Raw genomic sequence first — 17,157 nt, 5'->3', positions numbered from 1 at the left:
TTAGAAGATTTTTTTTTTGATCGTTATCCGTACCAAACCTCCGATAGCTAAAATGACACACTCTGATTTGTATGTGTTATTTTTATTGCTAAAAGTCAATGTCTTCTGGATTCTAATCCGATTTTAATTTAATAGTATTTTAACTAGTATAAAATGAGAAACAAATACACTCACAATAAATTAATTGAATTGTATAATAAAGTGGAAATACACATGCGATATTAGCATTTTTATAACTGTTATTTTAAGTAGAATAATATTATATATATAATTAAAAGGGTGAAATCTATCAAATATAATTAATAACCTCAAAATATTGGAAAATTAATTAAGAAACACTAAGTGGTTTACGTTTCTGTTATAGACACTTTTCCTTTAACGTAATTAATGATTCTTATTGAATATGTTATAAGATAAAAAGAAACACGATGTTCACTTGTATTAATTCATATAATCAATTGATACTTCGTTGAAAATCGAAAAAAATATTATTAATAAAAAATTAAAACTATTATATATTAACATCAAGTATATAATAGCTCTAGTGGTAATGTATTATTTATGGAGATTATAAATTAATGTTTTCAGAAGTCTATTGGGTACCAGATCACAACAATTTAAATATTAAACTTACATCCTCCATCATATATTTTAACTAGTGTTGCAATAGTAAACGATCTTTTATAAAAATATAACATATTAATTTTTTTTGTTTGGTATCATTGGCGAATAAGGTATCACTGGATTACTTTAAATCATAAAACATGGTTATGTTCTTTCATAATATAATCTAAGGATATAAGAGAGATTTATATGACGACTCTATCTTTAATATCCTATTAAGCAGTTTTTATTGGTACATAAAACTTTATTATGGCTAAACACACTTGACTCAAGTATCATTTGAATCGAACATTATAGTATCTAAACTGTTACCTATAGCTCCGCCTCTACCAATGCTCATTATCTCGATTTCAAAACTGCCACAATGACACCATGCAAATTTGTCAATAAATAAACCAATGTCGCCTTTTGATTTTTCAGCATAACTGAAAAAGAAAGCAAATCAATCGTATTGATCAAAACAGGTAAAAAGTTCCTATAATTATAAAATAGTGTTAACCTATAAAAGATTTTCAATATAAATAATTATTTGAAATAATTGCATATAAATTACGAAGTTTTAAGTTAGTGTAAAAAAATAGTTGTTTTATGTCACCTGATAAAGTATCCGTCAATGATTAGGTTTTTGCAAACAAGTTGTCTGTCTAGCGACGGCTTTGCCACTGGTGTTGCTTTATGAAACAAGAAAAGAAGCAAAATAAATACGGTAGTTTACAAAATTATTAAAAAACGTGTTTTAGAAGCTACTGTATAACATGTTTAACATTACAGAAGCCTTTATATTAACCATAAATGAATATAACACATGTTAATTCTGAGAAGATGTTTTATATAAGTCGTTTTATTGATATAACACACATTATTAGCTTGTTTAAACATGTATCATCAAAAATACTACGAAGGTTAGAAACTTACCTGCACCAGATTCGTTTGGCTTATGTAACACTCCTAGTTGTTTACAAGTTTTCATCAACTGTTCGAGATTGCAGTCAGGCATGAAGTCGTACGTTTCGATCGTATTGTTCGCTTTGATTCTTTCTAGCTGGTCTCGGACGAGATGGAGATTTTGTCTGTAGGACAAGGAACTGATGAACAATTTGTAAGCCTGATCAGCTTCTGATTGTAATGTGTCTCTCATACCATTTGTTTCATCAACTAGGCTTTTATTTTCTCTTTCTAGATTTTCGATCTTTTTCATGTCTGCTGCCATTATATCATCTCCATATTTAAGCATGGCATCGGCAAGTTTTGTGATATGTGAAATAATTTCATCCCTGAACAATTGGACGTCAAGGGCAAACTTTTTGTTGACATCTTTCACATGGTCCTTGTTGCGCCTGATGCTTCCTAATAGAGATTTTGCTTCATCGTCATATGTTTCTATGTCCTTCTTCAACATTTTGAACTGTTTACCGTCTTTATATTTATCGATATGTTCAAGTATATACTCTACTTTACAACTTTTATGGGAAATTACCATACAATCGCCACAACCAGCTTGGCCATGTTCCGGGCAGAAAAATTTAATAGGCTCGTTTAGATGTTTACAACAATTATCAAACGTTGGTGTTTCACCTATATTAGATGTTGCCCCGACAGATGGAACCAGTTTATGCCCCCGATTTAGCTTCCATTTTTTATGTGTATCAAAACATCGTTGACACATTTCTTCTTCACATTGTGAACAAAAACCATCCGAGTATGTTGATGCCTTACATTGCTCACAAGCTTTACAATATTTACGAAGTTTCTTTCCAGATACTTCCATATTTCAATAGTCAAATAATCTGAAAATTAAACATTAGTAACAGTTTCAAATATAAGTTAGACAAATGATTTTACATTTTGTAGTTTTTAAACAGAAGTAAAGTAAACATCTTTGACTGCTTGCTCATCTGATCTTCCTTGCTAGTCAATGTTTTATAATTTGGTTTGGTCATTCTGGTATTAATGCTTTTCAATAAACATCTAGTAGAATTTCCATTGACAATAATACATTCTAAAAATGGTAAGCTTTACATAATGCGAAATTTCTTTTATTATCTGAATATGTATAATCTGGTTTGTTTGTATGTACAATTCAAGGTCTGTAAACTGTAAATGCATTATCGCATCGGCAGGTAGAAAAGCATACAGAACATGACTTAAATGTTCCAGTGATAAAATAACAATGCCCCAAACTGGAAAAATAATCATATGAGTGATTATGAAAAGCATCTCCCGATGGAAAAGATATTGACTTATGAAATTATTTAACACCACTTAAGTCTTTCAAAATGAGCCGTCCACACTTTGGCTAGTAGCAAAGTAATCATGTGTATTGATTTTCCCATTTTTTCTTTCAAACATAAAGCATTTGAATACAATGTTTTAATTCCTGTTGATTCCTGCTAATGCAGCAGTTGGAAGGGACTTGTATTAAACATTCATACCGATTTTTGACAAAAATAATTAAACATGTTTTATGGTACTGTTATTGAATGACTGTGACTGGCAAATACTTTATACTACAATTATGTACACTTAGTTAATTACCAAAACATAGAGAAAAACAGAATCCGTAAAGAAAGCCCAACACGACACAATTGAAAATGTTACAGGCTAAGTTTGATTGAGTAGTACTATGTTTTTATTCCTGCTGATTCCTGCTTATGCAGCAGTTAGGTATTTAAGTGTTTGTATTAAACTTTCATAATGATTTTTTGACAAAAATAATGAAACATGTTTTATGGAACTGTTATTGAAAAACTATGACTGGCATTTAGTTAGCAAATACTTTATACTACAATTATGTACACTAAGTTCATTACCAAAACATAGAGAAAAAAAATTGATAAAGAAAGCCCAACACGACAAACTAAAAAATGTTACAGGCTATGTTTGATTGAGCCTGTTCATGAACGGTATTGGAAAATGCAAGTTACCGTAAACGCCCCCCTAGCTCCGGCTTAAGCAGAATTCAACATTGAAACACGAAAAAGGGAGAAATTTTGAATGTATAAACATCCGCTGGTGTGTTCATACGGCGGTAATTATGGATCCTTCAATGTGACACCGCAGTGCTATTCCATGTAAAGCGGCGTATGGTCCCAAGTACAAGAATGCGTGTGCCTTTAACAAGAAAACAATGGGCGAAACTAAATAAAATAAAAGTTTGAAAGGGGATCTTAGGTTTATGAAGCCTGCTTATCACAGACAAGACTACAAACGACAATTGTTAAAAAAACATGGATCATATCCTCAGGGTGATTATACTGTATTCAAGTAGGAATACTGGAACCACCCAAGTTGAAAAAGGCCAAATAGAAGAAAAAAAGTACCGCATAACATGAACACACGACAATAATGTCGTGCTAAATGATCTTCACGGATAGAAAATATGACATCATTGTTTAAATGTACGTGGACACACCATATGGTACAAATAACACGGATGTGACAATAAAATAGAGAAAAAGAGAATCCCTTAACAAAGTCCAACACGACATAATTGAAAATATTGCAGGATCAATTTGATTCAGTCTGTTCATGAACTGTACTGAGAAGTGCATGTTACCGTCCACACCCCTAGCACCCATAAGTGAATACATATGTAACAATACACATTAAAAAGATATATAGGTTTGATTAAACATCACATATTGATAATCAAAACCATTATACTGATATACAGATTAACTTCAATATTCATTTACTCAGTTTATCTTATTATAAAACTAAATATAAAATTAATTGAAAAAATTGTTTGTATGAACTTAAGATGGTATGTAGACTTTAAACATAAAGGTAAAGTTTATAAATGATGTGATTCCATGTCCTGACAATAAATAAGTTTAAATTACTTAAATGCATTTTCCATGAGAGACTTAACTGATCACTATTTTGTATGATCTTATAATACTTACAACTGTTACAGTGAAGCCTGGGATTTAATTGAAACATGATCAAACAATGTAAAATATACTAAAACTACAACAAAAAAACATCAAAAGCAATCAGTAAGTGTATATAGGTCGCTATAATCATTGTCTGTAGGGAAATATCATACATCACGCCACTGTCCATGATATTTTCAGTTGAACACGGTATTCCATATTTTGATCGCATTATGTGCATTTAAATAAAAGTGAGGCTGATATAGATAGTATAAAATATCGCCATATTAAACAATGTTATTTGTTACAGACTTTGAAGGTATTCAGTAAAAAATCCTAAAGCCTTCTATTTGTATGGACTATTAAAAATTAATTCAAAATATGAACAACAAAAAAAATGCTAGGTTTTTCATAGTTGTCATTTTCACAAATTCCGAATTCAGATATATATTTAACAATTACATTTTTACCTTGATCACACAACTGTGTCGATTTTGCGACTCCGCAAAAATGGGATTGCACGGCCGTGTATGGAACGCTATAGTTGCCTCATGTTGTTACATTTTGTTTTATTTTCCCCTAAAAGCGTCTTATTATGTACAATAGTAGTGTTGGCTTGCCAACGTTTTATGACAACCTGTCTTAACGAAGTCTTATTAGGTCAAATATTCATGTTATCTTGTCAAAACGTAGTGCTGACTTGCCTAAACACTGCCTTATTATTTTAAAACGTCATGTTATCATGTCCAAATCCGGTGTTAATATGCCTAATGGAAGTCTTAATATGTCTAACATGCACGCCATCTTTTCGAATTAAGATTTCAACATGTCTAAACACACCCTTGTTTAAATGTGATGTTGAATTGTCTTGAAATCGTCTTATTATGTGAAACAGTATTCTTATCTTGTCGGACCTTGGTGTCAACTTGTCAAACTCATGTCTTATCATGTCGGCTAGTTGTGATATCTTGTCCAAATGTGATCCTGGCTTGTTATGACACTGTGGTATTATGTTATACTGTTATGTCTTGTCCAAATGTAGTATTGACTTGTCTAAACACCGTCACATTTTGTTAGACTGTCATGTCATTGTGTTCGAATTCTGTGTTTTCTTGCCTCAAGAATGTCTTCTTATGTCAAAATAGCATGCTGTCTTTACCAACTGTGGTGGTAAATTGTCTAGAAGTTGTTCTTATTATGTGAAACAGTAGTGTTATCGTGTCGGAACTTGGTGCCAACTTGCCAAACTCATGTCTTATCATGTCGGCTAGTAGTGATATCGTGTTCAACCGTCATATTGACTTGTCTGAGTATTGTCTTATTTTGTCAAACTGTTATGTTGTTTTGTATGGGGTGGTGTTATTCTGTTTTATTGTGCTAAAACATCATGCTTTCTTGTCTAAAACTGTTGTTATCCTGTCTAAAAATATACTTATTATGTGAAATACTAGTGTTGACTTGCCAATAAATTATGTTTGTTTGTGTAAACGTTATTTTATTATGTCAAACAGTATTGTTGACTTTTCGAAAGATGGTATTGACATGTCTAAACACGTCCTTATTTTCTCAGATCGCCATGCCATTTTATCCAAACTTGATGTTAACCTGCCTATACACCGTCTTATTATGTGAAATAATGGTGGTATCTTTACAAATTATGGTTATGAACTGTTAAAACGCTATTTTAGTTTGTCGAACTGTCATGCTATTATGTTCAAATGCAGATTTAACTTGTCTTGATTTGTCTTATTATGTCAAATTGTCATATCATCTTGTCGAAACGTGGTGATGACTTGTCTAAAATTACTATCTTTTCGTCAAAGTGTCATTTTATTTTGTCAAGGTTCGGTGTAAATTAGACTAAACATCGTCCTTTTATGGCTAAGTATTATTTCTCCTTTTCAAATGTGGTATTTACTTGTTAAAACACAGTATCATTATGTAATACAGTGGCGTTGATTTGCCAATTTATTTGGTTAACTTGTCTAAATACCGTCTCATTATGCCAGATAATCGTGTTATCCTGTCCCAGATGCAATGTTGTCCAAATTTAGTATCACGTGACCAGAGCCCGCGCAGAGGGTGAAAACATAGAGCAGAAAAGATAACGGGACAGTTTAGCAAAATCAGACAGCGCTTTCTCAAGACAGAACTAAATTTGAACAAAATAACACATTTATTAGACATAATAAGACTGTTTCTGTTTTTTTACAAGAAAACATAAAATTTTGACAATATAGCACTTCTGTTTTACCTTATAAGAAAGAGTTTTGACAAGTCATTACCACATTTCGACAATATACCGCAATTTTTTGACTTTATAAGACTGGGTTTTAACCAATCAAAACCGCTTTTTGACAAAATAGCATACAGTTTATCACAATAAGGCATGATTTAGTCCAGTCAACACCCCATTTCAGCAAGATAATGCGAATACTTGATATAATAAGGCAATTCAGTAGTGTACGTTGGCAAATTAACACTTCTGTTTGTCACAATATTAAGACAATGTTAAGGCATTTAAACACCGCATTTTGACAAAATATTATAGAAGTTTGATAAAATAAAGCTGTGCTTTGACAAGTCAACACCACATTTCGAGAAGAGAACACTACTGTTTCTAATGATCAAACAGTCTTTTGACAAAACAGCTCCACAATTTGACCAAATAGCGCGACTAGTTGACATAATATGACACATTTCAGAGAAGCCAAAACGACATTTTGACATGATAACACTACTGTTTGAAATAATTAAACAATGTTAAGACAAGTCAACATCACATTTTGAAGAGATAAGACTACTGTTACGCATAATAAGGCAATGTTTAGACAAGTCGACAAAATACTATGGCAACACAATGCTAATATTTGACATAATAAGACGCTTTCTAGGAAAGATAAAAAGAAATGTAATAACATGAAGCAGCTATGGCGTACCATAGCCGTGCATATACTTTGACGTGACATCATTAGCGTTACACAAACATAGTGTATAGACGCGCTAAATGTTAGCGTTATATACTATAGGCGCGTCAATGAAAAAAAAAATTTTTTTCACTTTAAACGGTCTTTTTTGTTTAGGGGTATGTGATAAATAGAATATTAAATACGTGTAATTTCATATCTGAATTTATTTAACTCGTTAAATAAAACAGTATTATGCTCACCAGAGGCTCGCAGAATATAATGTTATTCAACTCGTGCAATAAATTCAGTATTTAACTTACACTCATTCAATATACTAGTACTCTATGTCACAAACATTTTTTTAAGCTTACAATTAGAGTCAGTGAATGTTATTTATTTACTGCTTTGTACTGATTACAATTAAATAAGCTCGGAACCAGTATCGTAAGATCAGTAAAATGCACTTTTGTATTTAGAAATATGATATTTTCAACAAAAATATCACTTTACCTGTCGCAAAATCAGTAAACCTTTTCTTATTCAAGCCTTTCATTATTAAAAGAAAACCTGGTATATTTCTATATACCAAAGGTATGACGAGAATTCTTTAATAAGAAAGTTGTATTTACAGTTATTATTTTGTTATGAATGTATGAAGCATAATGTAATCATTTCAAACATGAATATTTTCTTATTCATGATTGAAGTAAATTTTGTTAAATATACTTTTGATTTCTTTATGCTTTTGACAAGGAAACATTTTATGAGGTTTAAACTTTTTTGTTTTCAGAAAATTTTCGGACTGATAAAGCACCATTGATTACATATTTACGTTTTAAGTCTATATCTCTGTTTGTCTAACGTTCAAACTGAAATATTAAAAAAAAAAGTAAAAAAGAAGCAATCTTTTGATTTTTTTTTTCAAATGTGTACTTGTTTTATTATGTTATATGATGTATATGGAGCGTGTTAATTTTGAAAAACGGAAAAGTAGCTAAGAACATGCAACATATAAATACATTTGTATTTGAATTCCATACAAAATACTAAACTAAAATTATAGCAAACGATATTTCAATAAAATATCCAATGAGTTACTTTTTGGAAACTGTTACAACATAAATATTTATTTTTTTTTTTTTTGGCAGGGGGGATAGAGTATTACGGAGGGTAAATAAACGTGTGTATAGATATCTGATATAATTACAAAATAAAATTTGGGTTTCCTGACACATGCATAATCTTTAAACATCGTTCAAACACAAGTTGAATAATTTGTTCAGACAATTACCGACGAAACTTCCTTCGCTTAAACCTTAAACTGTCGTTATTTGAAACCAAACCTTTCAGTTGTCAAAAAAGTAAACCTCATTGGGTTCTCAATTGATTATCTGATAGTTCCCCAATATTAACATAAACACGGTAAAAAATAATGATATATAAATTAATAATTGAACAGTTTACATATGACTTATATTCTTTATGCACTGAAGTATTAGAGTAAATCAAATTCATTCATATAACTCAAGTGTCTCACAAACTTATTTGTTCATAAAGGTAGTTAAATATTTTTGGTGTAGTATCAATGAAAAAAAAACGATCTGGGGTATTATCATCAGGTACATATTGATTGAAAGGGTGGATCTTTAAAACTATAGTTCATAAATCTTCCGGGTTGATAAACTATTTTATATTCACGTCTATAATGTATACACACTTTACAAGAATAAGCAACTTAAAGTATGATTCGATAGATGATATGTCTGTCAATTAAAAGAAAATATATTAATAAGACATTTTACTTCATTACTAACTAAGTATATAACATACATTCACTATCATATTAAATCTAAGGCTATTATGTCGTACAAATCAGTAGAAATTAAGTAAAAATGAAAAAAAAAACATAAATAAGAATCAAAATTAAAGTTAATACCTGTCGCTTTACAAGGTTTAAATAGCTGTTTTACACAACGATTTGTTTGCGTGAAGAAATATACATCGGGGATTCCACTAAATACGTTGAATAAACATCACTAATATACCACAGGCCTTTAGAATGTATTATTACATGTATTATAACAATCTATTGTAAACTTGGATACAATTTCTTTCGGTGCACACATTTTATCTGAATATCTGAAAGAATACTAGTAAATCGTTGAAGACAATATACCTTCGTCCTGTTTTTATGACAATTTTGTTATCCTGAACAGATTATTTTGTGTTTTGAAAAACGCGTCTGATAAACTAGCATTTTATGTCAACCATTATGTCAATCGTATAACTTAATACTGTTTATTCATTGGTGAATTGATTTTATAATACATGTATGTGTATGTGACCAACAAAGTTTTAAATGTAAAGTATGGTATTTATTCAAAATATGTACAGTTTATTCTATCTGTTATTGAACGTCCTGGTTGATTTACCATGTTTTATATATTCACGTTTAAAGCAAATATTAATTTGAAAACCTCGTTCACTATTCTTATCAGTATTTACTTTTATATAAAAAGACAGATATGCAAATGAAAAATATTGGTTAGATTCTATCAATAAAAATAAATGAAGTTCAGCTTTGAAGCAGAACAGCGTCAGTGCAATATAATATTGATTATCAAATTACTTTAAAGTGACAATATGTTAAGAACTGAAGAAAAATAACACAAATTTAAATGCATTGGTAACAAGTTTTACCTGTAACTTTAAAGTTGATGTATACAAAGAACAAAAAAGCGCTAACACATAATCAACCACTAGCCGATCTGAATGGAGACAATTATATACCTAAGCCTGTATAGCATATGTTTCTTTAAACCAGTTACTATAAACTGATTTTAAACTTCGGTATATATTTTAATCTTAAGCGGTACACACATTTGTTTTTTTTTTCTATTGACTCGAGGCTTGAATATTCATATATGCACAAAACTCTTTTTTCTTCCGGATTTATTGCACTTTTTAAAGACAAATGCCGTGAAATATATTCTGAAATAACTTTGTTTTGATATGAAACCTTTCTGATTAACTAGACATATACATATTATATTAATTGATGTAAAGTTATGGTGAATTATTGCGTGTGTTATCAACCTGGTAAGAATAATGTAAAGACGCAGTGATCAATTTTAGAATATAAACAAGAACATCTATGTTTTGTCAATGCGTCATTTAATATAAATATAACTCAAATATAGAATCCGGCCATAATTTTTTATTGGCTACGCCCTACAAAAAATAATGATTTGTCTAAAAAATTGCACGATTAAGACAAATATTTCTACTGATCTTAAAGCAGATATTTAAGTCGTACATTTAATCTAAGAGCGTAACATTTAAAAATTTTGAGTATATTTATTAATTATTTCAATCATACAATATCTGCAGATACTAATGTGATTGGATTGTAAACATTTTAAAGTCTCATGACTGACATGTCTTTATTTGCCCACATTGAAATTACCTACAGTTGCATCGCATGGCATATTATACACTAGGAAAACAGATCAGAGCTGTCAGTAAAGTTGTATTACTCTTTTGTTTTCACACAGAAAAAGAGACAATGATATGCCTTAATAACTAATTCATATACAGCACACTGGGTCAGTCAATGCTGAAATACATGTAGCTTTTAAATTGTGATATTGACTAAAATTCTTGGTGGTTGAAGACAGCTGTTATAAGTATACTAGGTTGATAGGCCATTGTGATATACACACATCGAAACCATTTAAATCAGTATAATGTATACATATTACAAAAAAAGAAGAAAAAAACATGAATAAATAAACAAATATACAAATAAAATAAGTAATAAAAGAGTTACTACATCAAATAAGTGTAAAATGCAAGTTAATTCAACACACTGTGTCTTAACTCGTATATCAATATATATTATGCTGTATAAATCTACAAAGATGCAACTGAAGGAAATTGACGATCAATAAGCATTCATGAATAATATTTAATTTTAACAAAAAACAAACAACTTTATCATCAGAATTGTTCTCTTTGTATTTTGGCTATTTTTTACATTGCATATACATTGAACAACATTTATGTTTAAGCCAATATGTATATTTGTATAAATCTTAAATAAACGATACATCTCAAATATCATACCTCTAACAAAGACCGTATACAATTTCCTATTCCAAACACAGAGTGATCGCGGTGAATTACCACGCATATATTTCAAACCATTATAAGCATATCGTAAAGTGATATTTTAAATCGGCATTTACGGTGTATGTAAAATTTAGATCTGAAAACCAATACATACTGTATGTGTAGAAATATTCGCGGGCTTCAAATTTTCGCGATCTTCGAGGTGACATTCGATCCGCGAATTCATGTTTAGCGCGAATATTTCTACATCAATAATTTCTTAATGATCATATTTTCGCGCTTCTGTAGAACAATGCATATCAGTGTGTGATATGCTTTCACACGTTTTATTTAAATCTTTACTGAGTAATTGGGTTTTGTTTTCTAAGTTATTCTTCATTTAAAATCGTTTATGTTTGTGTTTTTAATTGTTTTTTCAGAAAAACCAAAACATGATCTGATCAGATGTCAAGACTTTTATGACGCAAACTGTGAAAAAGTATGCACGTTAACGGGCATTCTTTTGTTTGCTATAATCTGTCCGCTAGACAATGTCTTTTGTCTGTACAATAGAGTATCGTTTGACAATAACTGTGAACTCCCACGATGATTACAGTTATTTTCCTTTTTTAACCTAAGTGGTCTACGCGAATTTATGATTTTCGGCAGTCACCTCCGCGAATTCAAAATAGCGCGAATATTTGTATAGACCCCCAAAGTGAACCTTTCCGCGAAAATTTGCTTCCGCGAATTTAAATACACATACAGTAATTTATTGGTTACCATATGTTTACTTATATTAAACGTATTGTTTATTCCTTATGTCACTTATTGCCAGTTTCATTTCACAACATGATACTTTATATGACACGAAACTGCATTTCTTGTTATTATTATTATTATAATTTTATAATTATTATAATTGATGTTATTATTGCTATTATTATTATTATTATTATTATTATAATTATTATTATTATAATTATCATTATTATTATAATTATCATCATCATTATTATCATTATCATTATTATTATTTTTATTATTATTATTATTATTATTATTATTATTATTATTATTATTATTATTATTATTATTATTATTATTATTAATATTTGTTATTGTTGTTGTAGTTTTTTGTTGTTTTTGTTAACATTCAAAATAGAATTATGAACACAAATTAGTTATATAGTAGAATTATCATCCTTTAAATTTCTATAAGTCATACTATTATATTTATTATAGCATAAAATTGGCTATTTTCCCCTCTTTTGCCCCTGTTATAACGGGACCAAAACCATGTGTCACGCGCTCTTGTTATAGCCCAGTTTTACCTATGCGCAATACATACAGGGCCCAGTAAACAAACAAAAACATGGCAATTTGGCCATGTTTGCCAAAGGGTCATGCGCTTTTGTTATATTGAAATTATTGATTCGAGGGCATCAATCGCATAAGTAACGGCGAGCAGCATTCAAGTAACTATGCCGGAAAAACGGCGTATAGACATCGCCGCTAATCTTAGTTGTCGCCCTTTCTAAGAAACGGACCGTTGTCAATGTAAACAAACCCTCCGAATAACTTACAAAACAAGATAACACGAAATGAATATGAGAAAATGTTGTTTTATTGATGTTTATATTGATAAATGCTCTTTATATTTCTTTGAGAGAATAATGTTTAGTGCCTGATTTTTATTATAACCTTTTGCTTGAAAAAAAAACGATTCTGATGTCATTGATCTTTTTTCTACCGTCAATCAGAAATAATTCTAGGAATTTTCTGAGGGTCATGTTTTGTCTTGGGTAGAGTAATTTAATGTGTATTTTTTCTTAAGTTAATAAATCGCAAATGTTAAGCTTTGTTAAATCAAAAAAAAATTCGAAATTTCGTTCGGTTCTGAGCATTTACAAGTATATCTTTTTCCAAAGATGTTGGCCCCGAAACATGTATAATTGGATAAATACCATCCAAGCACAATGATTTAATGTATTTGTTTGTATTAAATATACATCATGAATCTGTTTTAAAATTTTATGCTATAATAGGGTCAACACACGTTTATTTCGTGTAATAAAGTCTGCAGAGTCCCTCGGAACTGTTGGAGCCCCCGCCCTACCGGGCTCAGGCACGACCCGTTCCTCGGGACTCTGCTGACTTTATATCACGAAAAAACGTGCGTTAACCCTATATAATTTAGTTTTGTGGTATTGGAATCGAGTCATTTAAAACAAAAACAAAAGCCTGCGATGCATACACATATTTTCATTTTCTGCATTTTCCCAATTAATTAGAATAAATGTCTAATTAAATGAAACGAACTGTAATGTGATCTTAACGCAATGTGCATTTTATAAATTATTTAAATATCACACAACAGTATTGACTGTTAAGACTAAGAAATGTTCTTATGTTATTAATTATATGGCTTCTCAGCCTTAATCAATGGTATGCTTGTAGTTTGTCTATCTATTTTAATCTGTTCTGTGAACTTGTCCCACAAAAAAGAAATAAATAGAAGAATGTATAAATGAACTCGATATGTTTGTCTGTACGTAATTGCATTTCAATATTTAAGTTCAATATGGTAAATATAAAATATAAATAATTTAAAATATAAAAAAAAACTATTTGTCTACAATAATTGATTGTTATACATTTTTCACTACCTTTTCTAGTGTGATACCTTAAACATGTTTTATCAGTAAATGTGTATGATTTTTTTTCTCTCCTGGTAAAGGTATATGTGGGTTATGTATTTACAAGTGAATTGTTTTGATTTTATTTCTTTAGTTGGAAAATTAACTGGTGAGATAATACCTGTATCATTTTATATTTACTGTTTTTTGTTGTTGGTGTAAAGAGATAAGTGTGTTATATTTAAATACAGGATTACTGTCGGTTGTTGTTGTTTCTTTAATGGAGATCTGAAGATATAATTGTTTTTCGATAAGAACAATATGAAAATCAGAAGTGTTTTTGGAAACATTAATTAAGAATGTAAATAGCATGCTATAATTATGAGTTTAATTCTTCATTAAAAATGTATTATGTTACAATAAATCAAATTGTATAAACATCCAAAGTAGAAATATACATTTTTCTCACAGTCAACAGAAAAATAAAAATAATGTTATAACATTTCTAGTTATATGCTGGACATAAAGAGGTTAATTATTGACAGCTTAGATTGTAATTTAAAAATATATTACATTATAAAACAAAAACAAAAAACTCCCATAGAATTTTTAAAAATTATAATCTTTACTCGAATTAGTACTTGTAACATGTATTATATATTATTATTCAAAAAGATAATTTAAGTTTGAATGTATTGTGTATTTTTTGTATGTGTGTAAAAATATGTTTATTATTGGGAAAAATAAATGGGTAACCTATGGTTACTGAAATTAAAAAAAAAAAAAATAATTGATTGTAATCTTCAAATTATAACCAGTGGCATATAGATTTTAATGTGTTATGATAAATAGGATATAAAATACTCATCCTTTTAAAAATGATACAATAAATCAAGTATTGGTTTAATCATTAAAATTATTGAAGAAAAAAAAACAGATCATTTTACAACTTTTTAAACATATCCTTATGTTTGGCCTTGTCTGAAAAATATTGAGTTTCATTCAAGTAGATATTATTGCTTAATTATGGTAAATAAAAACATTATGTTCATCTGGTGACTTAGTTATTGAATAATTATAACATCAATTAAAGAGCAGTACTTTTGTAACTTTTCAAAATAATCCTGAATTTATTTCAAATCATTCAACAAAGATATATTTTTTTTAGAATACTTGTCCCTCTAATAATTATTGATTATTGTATGATCTCAATACAGAACAGTTCGTATTTCAACTTCGTTTGAAAAATGAATGACGAAAAACATGTAAATGACTAATATCACGTTGTTCAAAGAAGAAAACTTTTGATCGTTAAAGTATAATCTAAATAGCGTTATTTTTGTACACAAAAACGTATTGCAGTGTTGGTCTATTCGTTATATTTACTTTGCATTTACAAAGTAAGGAATACACTTAATAACTATGTAACAGAATTGTGTAAAACCAATGCATGTTGTATATTGATATCTGATATATTTTAATGTGATTTACATTATCTGTCAGAAAGTCTGTCTACTAGATGTTCCTTTCTTTAAACACAAACTGATCAATTTGTAAAGAGAATAACAGACGATACTTCTTTCGATTGTATGATAGTTACATGATATTTACATAAAACGGTTAACAAAAAATATTGCTTTTCAAATAGTTTGTATTTAACTCTTATTCTATATGAAAGGGACCGTAAGGGTAAATCAAATTCATTCAAAGAACTAGATTGTCTCAAACACTATTATGTCTACACACCTTTATGTAATAAACTCTTGTTATATCAATGTAAAGATACGACCTGGTGTATTGTTATAAGGCATGATATTGATTTAAATAGTTTGGTTTTCACCGGATTTTGTGGGTGTATTTGAGTTTATTTACACTCGCCACGCTCGTAAAGATTTTAGAAAAACAGCTTACTAGAGTCAAATGCAATAAAATCCCTAAAGACGTTTGATGCATACATTGTCCAAATAATTGTCATTTAATCCGCTAATTTACACTTCAAATTAACTGACCGCCGTAAATTACTTTGATTAACCGCATCACTTCAAACATACCATTTCACAGTTTGTGATTTTAACGCGTGTCAAATTACACAATCACCGCTAATTAGTAAACAATCGATAGGGAGATTAAATCTTCCTGCAGGGCAAACATTTAAGCGTATGGATAAATGATAATAACATAGTCAGTGATGCGCAGTTCGGTTTTATGTCTGGAAGATCAACTGTCGACGCAATTTTTATATTGAATGATGTTGTAAATAAAGTTTTGAATGATAAAGGTAGATTATATTGTGGTTTTATCGATTTAAAGAAGGCTTTTGATAGTGTTAATCATAGTAATTTGTGGTATAAACTTTATAAACTAGGAATCAATGGTAAATTACTTAGGATAATCAAAAATATGTATGCCTCTGATAAAACATGTATCAAGGGATGTAACTCTTTCTCTGATTATTTTGAATGCGTGGTCGGTCTAAAAGGTGAGGTTCTCTCCCCTGTTTTATTTTCTCTATTTTTAGAAGATCTTGAACTTTTTCTGAATGATGACCCGTCGTGTGGTTTAAATATTGATGAAATCCTGCCAGTCATTATGTTGTTTGCTGATGACATGGTGCTTTTGGTAATACTCCCGTTGATCTTCAATGCAAGCTAGACTTGTTAAAATTATATTGTGATCGCTGGGGTCTTATTGTCAATACTGAAAAAACTAAGGTTGTGGTTTTCCGTAAGCGAGGTTATATAAGACCTGACGAGAACTGACATTACGCGAACTCCTCTCTTGAAGTTGTCGATAATTTTAATTACCTTGGCACTGTGTTTTCTTACAACGGCTCTTTTAAAGTAAACCAAGATACACTAATTGGTCAAGGCTTAAAGGCTTTAAATGTACTGCTGATTAATTTAAAGAATTTTACTATCGCGCCTTCAATTCAATGTCAACTGTTTGACGCTTTTGTAGGATCGATCCTTAACTATGCTTGCGAAGTTTGGGGCTATGGTA

At 29.8% G+C, this 17,157-nt stretch overlaps 1 protein-coding gene across 1 annotated transcript; it reads right to left on the bottom strand.

The window, feature by feature from the left end:
- Nucleotides 1-892: 892 nt before the first annotated feature.
- Nucleotides 893-10,184, bottom strand: LOC132759601 (E3 ubiquitin-protein ligase TRIM33-like). Its single transcript, XM_060751417.1, has 4 exons — nucleotides 10,109-10,184; nucleotides 1,540-2,411; nucleotides 1,220-1,295; nucleotides 893-1,049 (listed from the first exon to the last, which is right to left on the bottom strand). Exons 2-4 carry the CDS (start codon nucleotides 2,390-2,392, stop codon nucleotides 893-895), a joined length of 1,086 nt encoding a protein of 361 aa, XP_060607400.1. The 5' UTR covers nucleotides 2,393-2,411; nucleotides 10,109-10,184.
- Between the last annotated feature and the right edge of the window lie 6,973 nt (nucleotides 10,185-17,157).

The sequence above is a fragment of the Ruditapes philippinarum genome, unplaced genomic scaffold (assembly GCF_026571515.1).
Source record: "Ruditapes philippinarum isolate M1 unplaced genomic scaffold, ASM2657151v2 ctg3755_1_1_1_1, whole genome shotgun sequence".
Classification (NCBI taxonomy): domain Eukaryota; kingdom Metazoa; phylum Mollusca; class Bivalvia; order Venerida; family Veneridae; genus Ruditapes; species Ruditapes philippinarum.
Note: the sequence above shows the minus strand (reverse complement) of the source record. Positions and strands in the feature narration are given on the sequence as shown.

Bases quoted from the DNA above. Each gene is read 5' to 3' on its own strand.
- LOC132759601 (XM_060751417.1), bottom strand. From the start codon at position 2,392: ATGGAAGTATCTGGAAAGAAACTTCGTAAATATTGTAAAGCTTGTGAG. The intron at 1,296-1,539 runs GTAAGTTTCTAA...TGTTTCATAAAG, and splicing joins GCCAAACGAATCTGGTGCAG to CAACACCAGTGGCAAAGCCG. The intron at 1,050-1,219 runs GTGACATAAAAC...TTTCTTTTTCAG, and splicing joins ATTGACGGATACTTTATCAG to TTATGCTGAAAAATCAAAAG.